This window comes from Dioszegia hungarica (genome assembly GCF_025882075.1).
Source record: "Dioszegia hungarica strain PDD-24b-2 chromosome Unknown MKK02contig_16, whole genome shotgun sequence".
Classification (NCBI taxonomy): Eukaryota; Fungi; Basidiomycota; class Tremellomycetes; order Tremellales; family Bulleribasidiaceae; genus Dioszegia; species Dioszegia hungarica.
In genome coordinates this window covers 466,981-481,390 of record NW_026515773.1, presented here as the reverse complement: position 1 = coordinate 481,390, position 14,410 = coordinate 466,981, and the positions used below count along the sequence as shown (strand labels likewise).

The window sequence follows — 14,410 nt, the reverse complement described above, 5'->3', positions numbered from 1 at the left end:
GCTCAATATCATAGAGATATTTGTTCTGTATACTATGTGGGATTCTCATCTCGATACATGCAGATTCCACGTCTTAAAAGCTCTCAGAAGTTGCTGATCCAGGATATCTTGAGATTTTGGCAAAACCAAAGGCCGTTTCACTTTTGCCGCAGACCTCTACATCGCAGGTGCAAGAAAGTCAAGCGGTTGCTGCAAAAGAGATTACCGTACTGCTGGCCCTTTTCTCGCCTCCCTATCTCTCCATACAGTTACGTGAATGCGAAAATATGGTGATCAAAGCAGGGTAACCCCGACCTATATATTATAAGCCCGAGCCGAGCGGGGTGCCAAGATATCAGCATACTTCTGCCCTATGGTCGTCAGCTCCCCGTCACATCCGAATCCTCGAAAAGTACATATTATGCGCACAGTGTGATGAAACAGCATACAGCGAGTCAGAGAATCCACCCTAGGCCACGCAAACTGCCTCAATGGGTCATCCCCCTCCGGACATCGATCTGCCACTCTGCCCCTACTCATCCCAGCATATTTCCATCCATCCTAGAGGTTGCGTAAGTATACACTCAGTCGCACCATACGGCATGTGAGTATACGGCGATTCAGGATCCGCACCAGATGCAGACTGCCTCACTTTGCCATCCATCTCTGCACATCTCCTTGCCACTCTGTCCCCGCTCGCCCCAACACCGTCCCACCCCTCTTCACTAGCTCGTCGAACACTCCTTCCACCCTATCAGCAAACACTGCTCGTGTCGTTGGAGCTACCAGTACCGTGTCAAAACCAGCCGAGATGGAATCTTTGGCGGTGCTATCGATGCTGATCGTCAGCGCGGTTCACCGATCGACTCACCAAAAGTCTGCTGCCAAGCCAGTGACTACGACCTTCTCCACTCCTTGCTGCCTGAGGTACTTGGTGAAGTCCGAGTCGGCCAGAACCCTCGCTCCGGGATCTGGGAGAGGATCTTGAGGAGCGGCAGCTTCGGTCAGGTACCCCTCGAAAGCGGAGTAAGCCTCCACATCAGGATAGCAGGCCTGGAGTTAGTACAGTCAGACCACGCCTCACCTTCCGTGCAATCATGAGTCTATCCTTCCACCCATCCAGACTCTGCTTGAGATTCTGCTCAATCTCCACCCCCTCGCTCCCCTGCACACAATGATCCGGCCATAGCGTCTGCTGATACGTCTTGCCGTGCCCGTCTGTGACTTCCAGCTCGGTAAAGGGCTGATGTGGAGGATGACGAGAGGCGAAGGAGATGTGCCGTGGCGGGTGGTAGTCCTGCTGTCAGCTAGGCCAAGAGCAGGCATACCTGGGTAGCAATGACCACGTCCCAATCCCACTTGGTCCGATCGAGCAGGTCAATGATGATGGGTAGGATGTCGTTTCCTTCTGGCACGGCTAGGGCGCCATCTTTTCGGTCATTTTGGGCGGGGAGGAAGTCGTTCTGAACGTCTACGATCACCAGTGCTGTCTTCATAGTGTATGTATGGTGCTTACTGCAGATCAAGCAACCCGCCATGACGTTTCAGCGCATGCCGTAACGAGGAACGCAAGCAAGTCACACGCGCGTCGACCTCCTTTGCATTTACCTCTCTTCCAAGTCAACATGGCATCTCCACCAGCGCTCGAGGCAGACACCGCAGCAGCAGAGACGACCAATACGCTCGCGCTCCTCATCCCTCACCAATCACTTTTCGCCCCAGCCATCCTCGCGCTCCTGAAGGACCACTACACAACATACGGCCCCCTCGCACACTGGGCGCCGGTGAAGGGCTTTGGCCGGGTGATTATGGTATATGAAGTAGACGAGGATGCTGCGAAGGCAAAGAGGGACGGCGACTGGTTGAAGCTGGATGTCAATATTCCGGGCGAGGGGACAGACAGTCAAGGAGAGTACTTTGGGCGAAAGAGGCGAAAGTCGGGTCATAATGGGTAAGTCCAACGCTGATCTAGCTCATCTCAGGCTTGTACTCCGGCTTCATCCCCTCCCACCTACTCCCCTCGCTATAGATCCGGATGATCTCCACCTCAAACCCCCAGAGCACGCCAAAAACTTTCTCATATCGCCGCCGGGCTCGCCACCGGAGGGCTGGGAACCCATCAGCGAGGATGGACCCAACACGTCGACCCTGGCGGATGACTTGCAGAAAGCGCTGGAACGGATACAGCTAAACGGAAGGCGGAGGGGAAGTAAGGAGATCATCCTCGAAGAAGGGGGCGTTAGGGTGGAGGTGGAGGATACGGAGGAACGGACGGATGAGGGGGTTGAGGAAACGGTGGCGGGTGATGTGTGGAAGATTCCGGGACAAGGACGCATGCTGCACACTGCCAGACCACCCATTGAGTGACAATCATGTATATGCCTAAAATGTACAGTTAAGATCTTCCCGTCTTCATTTCCACCCCTATATTCGCGCACATCAACACCACATACCCCGCTATCAGGCAGCACGCCCACCGCCGATCTATCAGATACCCATTGAGAGGGACAAAGATCATTGTCGCCACGAGCATGATGACCAGTCCCGCCGCGGATACCCAAAGTGTAGGCGAAAACGCGAGGGTGACTGTTTGATGCGAGATGAGGATACCGTAGGTACCCGACCCGCCGATCCCAAGGAGGAGATTGAGCATGGGACCGCCCTGGTGTCAGCGGTGATGAGGCGAGACTTACAAAGCACGCAGCGTAAGCCATGGTAGGGGCGAATTGAGCGACCGTGACGTTGGCGACTAGATCGGCAAGACTGTTTCCTACGGCGAAGACTGGGATTAGCGGGGACAGGGTCAGACTCACTTGTCAAACCGATAATGGCTTCGCTTAGGCCCAAGATCTCGCCGACAGCCTACATCAGCTACGTCCTGGCTAGACTCACTAGTAGAACCCCAACAACTTCATTGGCGATAGCAGCGATCCAGACCATGCTGCAGATGAAACCGCCGAAACAACGCGCTATACGCCAGGTCCCGCTGGATCCGTCGGTCGCGATCATCATGACTGCTACGGCGCCCACTATGCCGCCCGCGCCAACGCCGAGCATGATCCACGGAAAGCTTTCCAAGTCGTCTGATTGAGCAAAGTCAAGGGCGGACTCACTAAATATAAGAGCGGCGCAAATGACCGGTCCAAAGAACGCTTGAGCCGCCGTCAACTCTTTGGAGAAGCAACCGATACCGCCTTCATCATGCGGCGCCTCTCCTCCCTGCGGATGTGGAGAGTGAAGCGGGTGGAACCCATTCTCCACCATATGATGTAATTCCTCCCCGATGTCTGGTGTCACCCTGCCTCTCTCCTCGTCGAGAGGCTCCTCTGCCCCGATGGGCAATTGAATACCTCCGTCCCCGCTCGCATCGTCGACGACAGGTAGCGTCAGGGTCAGAGCTAGGATAGCCGGCACCGATACCAGAGCCATGACCATCCCGATAATGCTCTTATGCCGGAATTCGCGGAGGGAGGGGAAGAGGGTCCAAAAGATGGCGCGGGTATGATGCCGTATCCTGAAGCGGGACTCGTTGGGCGTGGAGGGCTGAGTGGGGGAGGCAGATTGACCGGACGGGTCGATAAGGGCGATTGTGGGAACGGAGGGAATTTCGAGGTGCAGACTGGGTTTGGGCTGAACGTCGGCAGGGTGGTGTCTGGAATGAGGGAGGAGACTGGCTGAGCGACGACGATTGTCCTTGACCACAACGGTGGGAGTGAGACTACTGGCGATGTTGACAGATGCCCCAAGAGCAGCCGCGGGGGAGTACTGCGGCCACTCGTGGGGACTGGAGATGCTCCGACGATGCCCGAGGACAGCGCCAAAGTAGTCTTCCCGTTCGTGACCCGAGACAGGGGAGCGACCGCCGGGTGTCCGAAGCGAATTGACGACATCACGGAACTCGATAGCGCTGAGGAGGGAGAAGTTGGCTCGGCGAGCAAACTCGTCCTCCTCGGTGTTGAGCCGGTACAGCGAGGGCCGCTGTGACAGTGTGGGGCGGACGGTAGGTGAGGCGGATGCCGAGGACTCTGGAGATGGGCGGATGGTGGATGTTTCCGACTCCTCCTTATGATGCCAGTATGTTGAGCCGATGACGACCGCGACGTAGGCGAGGTAGAGCATGACCATTCCGCCCGACTCGACGATGCTGAGGTGGCCATCCTTCAATACCACCACCAGCACGAGGACGGCGGCTGTGAAGAAGATGGTATCCCGGAGGAATGCGAAGCGAGGAACGTGAAAGGGGCGTATGAGCGCTATCGAGCCGACAACCACCGAGACGACTGAGGTCAGCAGTGTCTTTACGGTACTCACTGAACGTAGCGGCACCCAGCAATTCCCCTACGGCCAGCCCTAACGTCCCCCCATTCAACGCAGCAAATGTCGAAAAGACATCTGGACTGCCATTTCCAAACGCCAAAAAGGTCACCCCAGCGGTCGACTCGCTAAGTCCCAGCACCGACGCAATAGTCGCCAGGTTTGGGCAGAAAAAGTCGGACGCGCAGATACCGATAAAGGAGAAGAGGAAGCCTAGGATGAGGACGATGGCAAAGGCGATGAAGGGCTTGGCGGTGGGGGATGCGGAAAAGTACCAGTCATTGTAGGGGAGTGTGAGGGTCTCATCAGCGCAGCCTAGACTTCGCTCACCTTGACGTCTAGAGAGCGCCGCTGAAGCCCATCGTGTGACTGCCAGGTCTGGCTGCGGTGGACGAGGATTTGGAGGGTGATGCTCGCTGCGAGGAATAGCCAAGCGCGATGTCTAAGTTTGTTCATTCCGCCGAGTGATGTTGAGAACACCAGTCGAGCGGATGTGCTCGTATAAGAGTTGTGAAAGGAGAGCGATGATCATCGTGATGCGTGCAGTGCGAGGTGTTGCCGCGCATAACGTCATTGTTGTTGATGGAGATCTGCAGCAGGTATTAATTAGCTGGCTGATGACTGCTGCGCATAGCTCAGCTTGTTCTTGGTCCCAGCCGCGGCTGATCTGGCGTCACACGTAGCTGATCATCCAACTGGGTAGAGCTCGATCGATGCATATGCAGAGTAGACAGCCCGGAGGCCTCGAACCACCAAGAGATGATCTCCTTCATCCATTACGAGATGAAAATTTCCGCTGTCCACTCTTCATCATCCATTATCATGGCCTTCGTAGAGCGCCAGGCGTCAAGCTCACAGCCCAAGCCCAAGCGCAGGGGAAAGTCAGCGCCAAAGGTCAAGACCAATGTTGCCAAGCGGGAAAAGTTCAACGATGAAATCAAGGAACTGCAGCGGAGGATTGACGAACTTGTAAGTGTGCTCGAAGGCATCGCTGATGTCAGGACTCGCGAGATATCACCACCTTCGACCAGCTCCCTTTATCCTCGCGTACGCTCAAAGGATTAAAGTCGAGTCACTTTACCGCTCCCACTCCCATCCAGTCCGAAGGTATTCCCCCATCGCTGCGCGGTCGCGATGTCCTCGGAAGCGCCAAAACCGGCTCCGGCAAGACGCTCGCCTTCCTCATCCCGCTGCTAGAGAGGCTGTACCTGCTCAAATGGGGACCGATGGACGGACTCGGTGCGGTGGTCATATCTCCCACGAGGGAGTTGGCGGTGCAGACTTTTACCGCCTTGAGGGATATCGGAAAGTATCACAACTTTTCTGCTGGGCTGGTCATCGGTGGCAAGCCGCTCAAGGAGGAGAAGGATAGGCTCGGGAGGATGAACATCTTGGTGGCGACACCGGGGAGGCTTCTGCAGCACCTGGACAGTACGGTCGGGTTTGAATCAGCGGGACTCAAGATACTAGGTGAGCCAGGCTTTGGCATAGCTGATGTAGTCCTGGACGAAGCGGACCGACTGCTCGACCTCGGTTTCCTCCCTGCTCTCCGGGCCATCGTCACCCACTTTGGCTCCCACGAGCGTCAGACGCTCCTCTTTTCCGCTACCCAATCCGCGGACCTCGCCTCTCTGGCCAAGCTCTCCCTCCGCGATCCGCTATACATCAACTGCAACAAGGCTGGCGAGGAGGGTGTCACGCCTGCCTCACTCGAGCAGTTCTACTCGGTCATTCCCCTTCCGCGCAAGCTTGACGCCCTATGGGGTTTCGTCAAGTCTCATCTCAAGATGAAGGGCGTCGTCTTTGTCACCTCCGGCAAGCAGGTCCGGTTCATATTCGAAACATTCCGCAAACTCCACCCCGGTCTCCCGGTCATGCACCTGCACGGCAAGCAAAAGCAGGTTCAGCGCTTGACCATCTTCCAGCGTTTCTCGACGGCACCGACGGCATTGCTGGTGACGACCGACGTGTCAGCGCGGGGCTTGGACTTTCCCTCGGTGGACTGGGTAGTCCAGCTCGACTGCCCCGAGGACGTCGATACGTATATCCACCGGGTGGGGAGGACGGCGCGGTACAAGGCGGAAGGCAAGGGGTTGATATTCCTCTGCCCCAGCGAGGAGGAGGGAATGAAGAAGAGGTGGGAGGAGAAGGGAGTGGTGGTTAAGGGGATCAAGATTAAGGAGGCAAAGATGGGGAACTTGAAGCAGAGTCTGCAGAACTTTTCGTTCAGGGAGCCAGAGATCAAGTATCTGGGGCAAAGGGTGAGTCTTCTCACTGTTGACTGAGTTCAGTCTGGAGAGGCAAGGGGTCGTCGCTGCTTCTGGGTGGTGTCACGGATGTTCTCGCTGGAGCCGGTGGACAGCGACACATATCTAAGGTTGCCCAAATTGGCTTCAGATTTACTGCACCTCGTCATCGCCATGATGTTACGTTGTCCGTACCCCTTGCTCCTTATCTCTCGCAGTCTCTGCCTTCGTCCCTCTTCCCAAGTCTCCCTTCTCATTTTCTACCCGGTCTTGTCTAAATTGGGATGTACCAGGCTGACAAGCAGGCCTTCATTTCTTACATGCGCTCTCTGCATATCCAAAAAGACAAGACCATCTTCGACTTTTCGCAGTACCCCGCCGAGGAGTTCGCCGCCAGCCTGGGTCTGCCTGGTGCGCCACAGATCACGCTAAATGAGGGCAAGGGTAAGGGCCGAGTCAGGGGCGGAAAGGAGAAGCCGGCAGAGGTCAAGGCGGATCTGGAAGTGGTGGCGAGCAGCGATGAAGAGGAGGACGAGGAGGATGTCGAAAATGAGGCGGAAGACGCTGAGGACCACGAGGAGGCTGCCGCAGAAGATGAGGAGGACGTCGAAGAGTCAGAGGACGAGTCTGCCGAGTCCGAGGCATCTGAAGAGGATCGCCCGATCAAAGTAAGTTCATCACTGGTTCACGCTGACCCCAGGCGCAACCCGTTCGGACCAAGTACGACCGCATGTTTGAACGCACCAATCAGTCCATCCTCACTCCCCACTACTCTGCTCTCATCACCCACGACGATAACGAGGATGACGACATCTTCACCCTCGCTCGCAAGAATCACACCCTCGAGGAGCATACCGCACCCGCCTCGGACGACCTGTCCAAGCGCAAGCTCAAAGCGGCCGCCAGCAAGAAAGGGCAGGTCAAGAACCGACCTGGACCTGAAAAGGTGCTATTCGACGAGGAGGGCGAGCAGACCGACTTTTACAAGTCGGGTGTGGATGTCGAGGCGGGCGCGGCGGCGGAGAGGGAGGAGTTCTTGCTGAGTGAAAAGGAGAGGATGAAGCTCGCGGATAAGGTGGATAGAGAGGTGGCGAGGGAGAAGAAGAGGGAGAAGAAGCGGAAGCGCAAGGAGAGGGAGCGAGAGGTCCGGGAGGGTCTGGAGGGGTCCGATGAGGAGGGCATTGCGGTCATTGGGGGAGGTAGTGGGGACGAGTCGGAAGAGGATGTGCCGAGGGTGGATAAGCGGAGACGGGAGGCGAGTGTGGACGATGAGGAGGAGTTGGCGTTGCGCCTGCTCGGTCATTGTGAGTCTTGAGCTTCGGGTTTCAGCCTAAGCTGACAAGAAGAAATCGATCATAACATATATGCGTTGATGGAATTGGGTACAAATTGACGGTTTGGTTCAGCCCATATGTGATCATTCCCCTTCCCCACCCCCTTGTCCCATTATTGATCCCACGTGAGAGCAGAAAAGCTCATCTCATAAGAGCAATCGTGCAGAAACAAGAGGTCGTGGTTGGATGGAGGTGAAATGTCGTCGTAATTGCGCTTACAAAATTCCCAAGACCCCCCAGCTATAATTAAAACCCCAACTTGGAAGAGGCAGCCCACGATGATTTCCTATAGATCTGAAGCTGGGGAGGGTATATAGATCTTGAGGAGTTATGACGGAGGGTAGACTGCGGCAGCGATAGCAAGGCAGAGCAAGATTGAGGAGATGCGCCGACAGAGGAGAAAGCATCACTCACAGTCAATATCCGTGTACTGATCTCCGGGAAGAGTCTCCCGACGTCTCCCGAGGTGGCCTTCTATAGATGCTTGGGATGAAGCTCGGTCACTGTCGAGCCACCACTCGGTCGTCTTGCGTTTGAGATGTCCAGGGGAGGAAGGACAGCAATCGCTCTAGTCGACGCAGCGGTAGCGTACGATGTGGAGCTGGAGCAAGTCTGTAAAATCTAAGTATTTCTCGGCAAGCAAGATTATGTCAATGTCGAGGACGGATAGGAGCTATGTCTTCTACAGCGTAGAGATTGTTTGTGACATGCTCACGATGCGTGACTGGAGGCCGTTTCCCAGAGCAGAGGCGAGCAGAGACCGCCATGATCTACTCCTCTGCCGTGTCCCAGTCCTGCATGCCTCCTGCAGTGAAGCGGCAGGTCTTGTTCATCGATGTCCATCTGCGCGACTGAGCACAGCGTGATCATGCAGCCTCGGCCTCAGTCACTGGACAAGCGAAACGAGCAGCGAAGACGGCTTGGCGATGGAGATGAAAGGTCCGGGGCGAGTGAGGGATAAGACCTGTCCTGGCTGAGGTGGGGGTTGGTAAGGCGAGTAGCTTTCATCCCCGTCGTACCTCAAGGCTAGTCAAAGGGGGGTTGCTTTCATCGGTACATGCGAAAGAGAGTCGCGTTCTATCGGCCAGCACGCGGCCTCACACTGTGAAAATCGAGCCAGACAATACCCCAAACGCGCCATCGTCGTTCAGCCATTTTTAGAGGTCGCCCCGTTAGCTCAGTTGGTAGAGCACGTGACTTTTAGCCTTGTGCGATCACGCGGTCGCGGGTTCGAGCCCCGCGCGGGGCTGCAGACGTACCCATGAGTCCTCCAGAGGTCCATGGGCGAATTTTTTGCCGGGGGAGAGAGAGTGGCGATTCTGGTCGAGTGAGAGACGAAACTCCTCCGCCATCGCGGCTGTGCCACCCTGGAGGGCAGCGCAGTCCACATACCGAAGCCCCGCTGGTACTGCACCCATGCTCGGAGCTGCAGAACGCATGATCGACGACGAACGGCATAGGGTGGCAAGGGAATGAAGGAGAAGGAGTGGCGCTGCCACAAATGACCTAATCTGGCAATTACGTTACCCGATGAGACACGCCCGGGTTTCCCTGAAATGAACATTCGAATCTTGCCTTGGCCTTTGGCTTGCTTTGATGCATCCAACATCTCTCTGATCATCTGTATACATCGGTAGGTATATCGTGTGCGGCTGTAGCGCCGAATCAGTCGGACTCGCCACGCGAAGAAATCAGGCTCCTTCTTGCGACATCGGTCGACATCACCCACGCGTCTATCCAAAGGCGTCTTTGACTATGCCAGTCCCGTCTCTATGGCGTGCGGCGGTAGTAGCGGCGGTATTGGCTGAGCAGGCTCTCGCTGGATTCATGACTGTCACGGTCTCGCCGTAAGCTATTGCCTTTTCTAGGTCCAGCAGAGCTGACTCCTTAGTACGGTGCAATGTCAAAATGCGACCGTCACGTACGTCGACTCGTCAGACCTAGCTGATAAATAGGTGGACTGGCGATGACGGACCATGGCATTTGTTGCTTACGCCGACCGACTTTGCTCAGCACAGCTACAATGTACGTCCTCATCAAGTCCGAGCTGACGGCAAGTTGTGGGTACCAGAAATTCCCGTTACTGCGACAAATTGGACGATCCCGATTAACCAACCTGCGGGCGTGACCTTCATGGTTACCATGTGGGGAGCGAGTGGGATTCGATTTGCGGGAACGACAGACATACTCAGTAAGTCTAGGTCGCGATCCCGCTGACGATAGGCGTCGCAAAACCCACCAATGCCACCAATGCAACCTGCTTCCTCTCCGATGACCAAATCCTCTCCCTCTACACTTTCAGCTTCAACATTTCCGATACCAGCGGAATGTACCCTCCCGAATGCTCCAACCTGTCCATGACTTGGCCGTCGTCGTTAGAGAATGGTGTACAATCGGGTCGGCGCGACTTTACCCTTCCCGAACACGTCCTCCAGGCCCGGCAGAGCGGCCCAGTCGCCGACAACCCTTCGTCCTCTGACCGCAAGCACGGCAATACCACCAACCCTCCCTCCATGTTTGGAATCATTCCCATGGGCAATTCCTTCAGCATTCCCGTCACCTATTCGAGCTCGTATGCGGATCGTCTACCCTCATCGGCCATATCGGATAAGCCGACCACATGGACGCAGCAAGGCGTGACGCATCTGAACTGGACAATTGGGCTGTCCAAGGGGACGAGATTCATTCTCGTGGCGGGGATTGGAGACGAAAAGCAGTGGGCGAGCGGCGGGTCCAGCAAGATGTTGACTGTCGGACAAGGCGGGACGGGATGTTATGGCTTTAGCGATAACGGGGGAGTGACGACGGATGTGCCGAGTATAACGGGGTCATCGTGAGTTTTGGTATAAGCAGAGCTGATTCAGAACTGCCACCACCACGCTCAGTCTCCCAAGCGACGAGGCTTCGGCGGGGTCGAGTACGACCAAGCTCAATGCGGTCGGCACTACAGTCGTCTCGGTATTATCCGTGCTCGTCACTCTTGCCCTCGTCGGTATCTGCTTCTGCTGTTATCGGATTCGTCGGCGGCGGCGCAAGGCAGCTCAGCTCACGGCGTTCCACGACGCCAAGCCGCTCGGATCGTACAAGCGTCGCTCAGATGACGACTCGGACGGAACTCCCTTGGACATCTTATCCCCGTCCGCGTCGTCGTTGGACAATCAACACCTTCCTCCACTCGACACGAGCCCAGCCGCACTCGCTCGCACACCTGTCCGAGGGGATCCATTCCGGGATTCGCCAGCTCGTACCCCAATCGAATCCTACACCGCATCCACCATGTCCCCGATCGAGCGCGTTCGAGCGACGTCGGGTATGGGCCGGCACGCCTCCCAGGATCACCTCATGTCTGGTCCATCTTCCCCAACACAATCATCCTACCCCTCGCTATCGACCAATCGTGCATTGGCACACGCGGAGCCGCCCGTCGATGACGGAGACGTCACGGATCTCAAGCTGGAGACGCTGGCGCAGTTCGATCGGGAGGCAGCTGGGCCAAGCAGAAGAAGGAGGGAAGAGGAAGAGGAGCTGGAGTATGTGGTGCATAGAGATGCGGGACGGGTGAGGGAGTTGCCACCGCGGTATGAGGAGCTCAAGTGGGAGGAGGAAGAGCGCAGGGAATAGATCATACACGTGAGATCTGAGTGTTGTATCCATTGTATCCATTGGTGACCCGCTGTCGGTCCATCTATCCGATAGCACGGCGTTCCTCCTGCAGATCGACCCCTCCTCGGCCTCGTGCCTGCCTTTGCTGCGGATGTTCCTGGTTGCAATGTGCCAAGTCTGCCCTTTATAGCTAGATCCCTGCGCGGCTACGCTCGACTCCCTGTAGCAGTGCCGCCCTTAGCTCTGTTAGCTCTGCTCGATTTTAAACCTTTGCCGACGCAGCTGCACTCCACATGCTCAAATCTCGTAATTCCGCCGGAAATGGCCCGGATCCGGCCGGCGGCTGTTGACGGTCAAGCGTCATCGCGCTCTACTCGTTGCGTTTTTCCTCCATCCCACTGACTGTACCCTCTACCTGTGTCTACCTTGGAAGCTGTATGGCGTACGGACAACCAGCAGGGTCCATAAGCACTCAAACACATACTTGGCGATATCCCAGCGACTCACCGTTGAGACCGCCTCGACACTGAGACCGAGACATCTGTCAACAAGCATTTTACCTCTCGTCCACGGACGCTCACTTCCAATCGGACACACCTGCACTTGGTATACTAGCCTATGATGCCCGGCAGACATACAGAGACGCCGGAGCGCGACATCGAGTCGGGCGCAGCGACGCCAGTGGGCAGTCAGTCCCGCATGAATGGTGCCGGTGCTGGCGGAAAGAAACAGTGGTATAAGAAGATTGGATGGGGGATCTGGAAGGACATCAAGGCCAGAGCACCCTACTATGGGAGCGACTGGACGGATGCTTGGAACTATCGGGTCGTGCCTGCTACATGGGTATGTGGCTCATAACACTGGTAAACTAAACGCTGATGAGATAGTTCATCTTCTTTGCGAATGTCTTCCCTGGGATTGCCTTTTCGCTCGATCTTATTGTGAGCTTGCCTCAGTGTTACGGTGTCTACAGCCAGAGCTCATGAGATAGGAAACTACTGGCCAGTACGGTGTGCAGGAAGTTCTACTATCATCTGTAAGTTTGGCATTTACCGAAAAGGGTTATGCTGACGGGCAGTTCATGGCCGCCTTCTTTGCTGCCTTCTTTGGCGGACAGCCTCTCCTCATATCCGGTGTAACAGGTACGTTCTCGCTCGACACTCATACTGATCACAGGTCCAATTACCGTCTTCAACAAGGTCATCTACGACATCATGGAGAGTCGCGCCAACCCACCGGTCTACCTCCACTTTATCGGCTGGGTCTATCTCTGGGGCGCCATCTTCCACTGGATCGTCGCACTAGTCAACGGCGTATCGCTACTCAAATACGTCACCCGCTTCTCATGCGAGACGTTCGGATTTTACGTTGCGGCTGTGTACATCCAGTATGGGATCCAGGTGGTGGAGCGGCAATTCACAGAGAGCAGCGTTGGAGCCGGGTTCTTGGGCATCTTGTAAGTCACCAGTATAAGCATAAGGCTGACAGTAGACTCGCCATACTCATGCTGGTCACCCCGCACTACTTTACCGCGGTCGCCGAGTCGGGATACGTTTCAAAAGGCTTCAGGCGTTTCTGCGGGGACTATGGTATGCCCATTACCGTCATCGCCACCAGTGGATTGGCATATTGGGGGTACTTCAACGGGTCAGTTGGCAGAGGCACATGTAGCATCCACGAGCTGACAACGTAGCGCTGTCCGCGAAATGAACATGACTCTTCCGGTAATAGAAGAAAGCTTTGTCCCCGCCAACAATCGCGCGTGGCTCGTGCGTTTCTGGGAGCTTCCAGCGGAATACGTCGGCATCGCCTGCCCGTTCGGCCTCGTCCTGTTCATCCTGTTCTACTTTGACGCCAACGTTTCAGTAAGTCCACCACTAGTCCGCGCTAATTTCAGTCTCTCATCGCGCAAGGAACCGAGTTTCCGCTTCAAAAGCCACCAGGGTTCCACTGGGACTTCTTCCTCCTCGGTATCACCACCTTCATCGCTGGTTTACTCGGTCTCCCAGCGCCAAACGGTCTCATCCCTCAAGCACCTCTGCACACTGCAAGTCTTGTGATCATGGGGTATGAGGACGAGGATCGCACAGCGGTTAGCACACCCACAACCGGATCACGCTTCCGCGAGGAGGGTGTGGAACCGACCCAATCGTTCGAGATGGACCAGGCTCAGCTTGGCGCTTCGAGCAGAGGCGGAAAATCAGATCGCAGCGGGCTCAAGCGAAGATCGAGCCGCGGCGTGCAAGAGTCGGCAAAGATGAGTGAGAAAGAGGTCGAAGAGCCAAGGAAAGAGGTACCTGTTGCGGTGGTGGAGCAGCGGGTGTCAAATCTCGCGCAGGGCGTGCTTTGTAAGTCCTCGCTGAGATCAAGGCTGATGACAGGTCTCGTTTTGATGACGAAGCCGTTCCAGCATGTCCTAGGCTTGATTCCCAAGGGGGTGATGGCGGGGCTTTTCGTAAGTTGAGCAGACTCACATGAATGCTAGCTGACATGTCAGTGGTACATGGGAACGGCTGCTCTGCTCAGCTCTGGCGTGACCAAGCTCATGCTCTACCTCATCCGAGATCGACAAAAGACATCGCCCAGTGAACCCCTCAACAAGGTCCGCCGGTCCCGCATCCTCATATTCCTCTTCATCGAACTGATCGGCTTTGCCGCGACCTTCGCCATCACGCAAGTAAGTTCAAAGGGCTACCGGAGCTGACAACAGACCATCGCGGCGATTGGGTTCCCGGTCATCATCTCACTCTTGGTCCCAGTCCGATTATACATCGTCCCTCGTCTCGGATTTACTAAGGAGGAGCTTGACATCTTGGATGGACCTGTTGCGAGTGAATTTGTGAGTATTCCATTCGGTCAGGACTGACGTGCACCAGACTCTTGAATCTGTTGGAGGCAGCATATAGTGAAAGTGAGATCTTGAGGCACACTCTG

General features: G+C 55.9%; 5 protein-coding genes and 1 non-coding gene across 6 annotated transcripts; 4 read left to right on the top strand and 2 right to left on the bottom strand.

The window, feature by feature from the left end:
* Positions 1 to 627: 627 nt before the first annotated feature.
* On the bottom strand, positions 628 to 1,475 carry MKK02DRAFT_38274 (nicotinamidase; the record flags this gene model as incomplete). The annotated part of the gene is made up of 4 exons (XM_053090022.1): positions 628 to 817; positions 851 to 1,032; positions 1,064 to 1,276; positions 1,308 to 1,475. The coding sequence occupies 4 exons, from the start codon at positions 1,473 to 1,475 to the stop codon at positions 628 to 630; spliced, it is 753 nt and encodes a 250-aa protein (XP_052943393.1).
* A 129-nt stretch (positions 1,476 to 1,604) lies between these two features.
* Positions 1,605 to 2,346, top strand: MKK02DRAFT_38273 (calcineurin-binding protein; the record flags this gene model as incomplete). Its single annotated transcript, XM_053090021.1, has 2 exons — positions 1,605 to 1,930; positions 1,962 to 2,346. 2 exons carry the CDS (start codon positions 1,605 to 1,607, stop codon positions 2,344 to 2,346), a joined length of 711 nt encoding a protein of 236 aa, XP_052943392.1.
* A 28-nt stretch (positions 2,347 to 2,374) lies between these two features.
* MKK02DRAFT_38272 (Sodium/calcium exchanger protein-domain-containing protein) lies at positions 2,375 to 4,749 on the bottom strand (the record flags this gene model as incomplete). Its single annotated transcript, XM_053090020.1, has 6 exons — positions 2,375 to 2,641; positions 2,673 to 2,761; positions 2,793 to 2,841; positions 2,872 to 4,259; positions 4,291 to 4,594; positions 4,624 to 4,749. The coding sequence occupies 6 exons, from the start codon at positions 4,747 to 4,749 to the stop codon at positions 2,375 to 2,377; spliced, it is 2,223 nt and encodes a 740-aa protein (XP_052943391.1).
* Positions 4,750 to 5,115: 366 nt separating this feature from the next.
* MKK02DRAFT_34550 (P-loop containing nucleoside triphosphate hydrolase protein) lies at positions 5,116 to 7,854 on the top strand (the record flags this gene model as incomplete). Its single annotated transcript, XM_053088967.1, has 5 exons — positions 5,116 to 5,262; positions 5,295 to 5,763; positions 5,794 to 6,554; positions 6,845 to 7,207; positions 7,240 to 7,854. The coding sequence occupies 5 exons, from the start codon at positions 5,116 to 5,118 to the stop codon at positions 7,852 to 7,854; spliced, it is 2,355 nt and encodes a 784-aa protein (XP_052943390.1).
* A 1,185-nt stretch (positions 7,855 to 9,039) lies between these two features.
* MKK02DRAFT_t12 lies at positions 9,040 to 9,122 on the top strand. Its single transcript has one exon. It is a non-coding gene; the product is annotated as a tRNA-Lys (tRNA).
* A 3,053-nt stretch (positions 9,123 to 12,175) lies between these two features.
* MKK02DRAFT_17147 (putative anion transporter) lies at positions 12,176 to 14,382 on the top strand (the record flags this gene model as incomplete). The annotated part of the gene is made up of 11 exons (XM_053085739.1): positions 12,176 to 12,319; positions 12,364 to 12,417; positions 12,468 to 12,512; positions 12,555 to 12,618; positions 12,653 to 12,932; positions 12,968 to 13,123; positions 13,170 to 13,341; positions 13,374 to 13,931; positions 13,974 to 14,153; positions 14,187 to 14,315; positions 14,353 to 14,382. The coding sequence occupies 11 exons, from the start codon at positions 12,176 to 12,178 to the stop codon at positions 14,380 to 14,382; spliced, it is 1,812 nt and encodes a 603-aa protein (XP_052943389.1).
* Between the last annotated feature and the right edge of the window lie 28 nt (positions 14,383 to 14,410).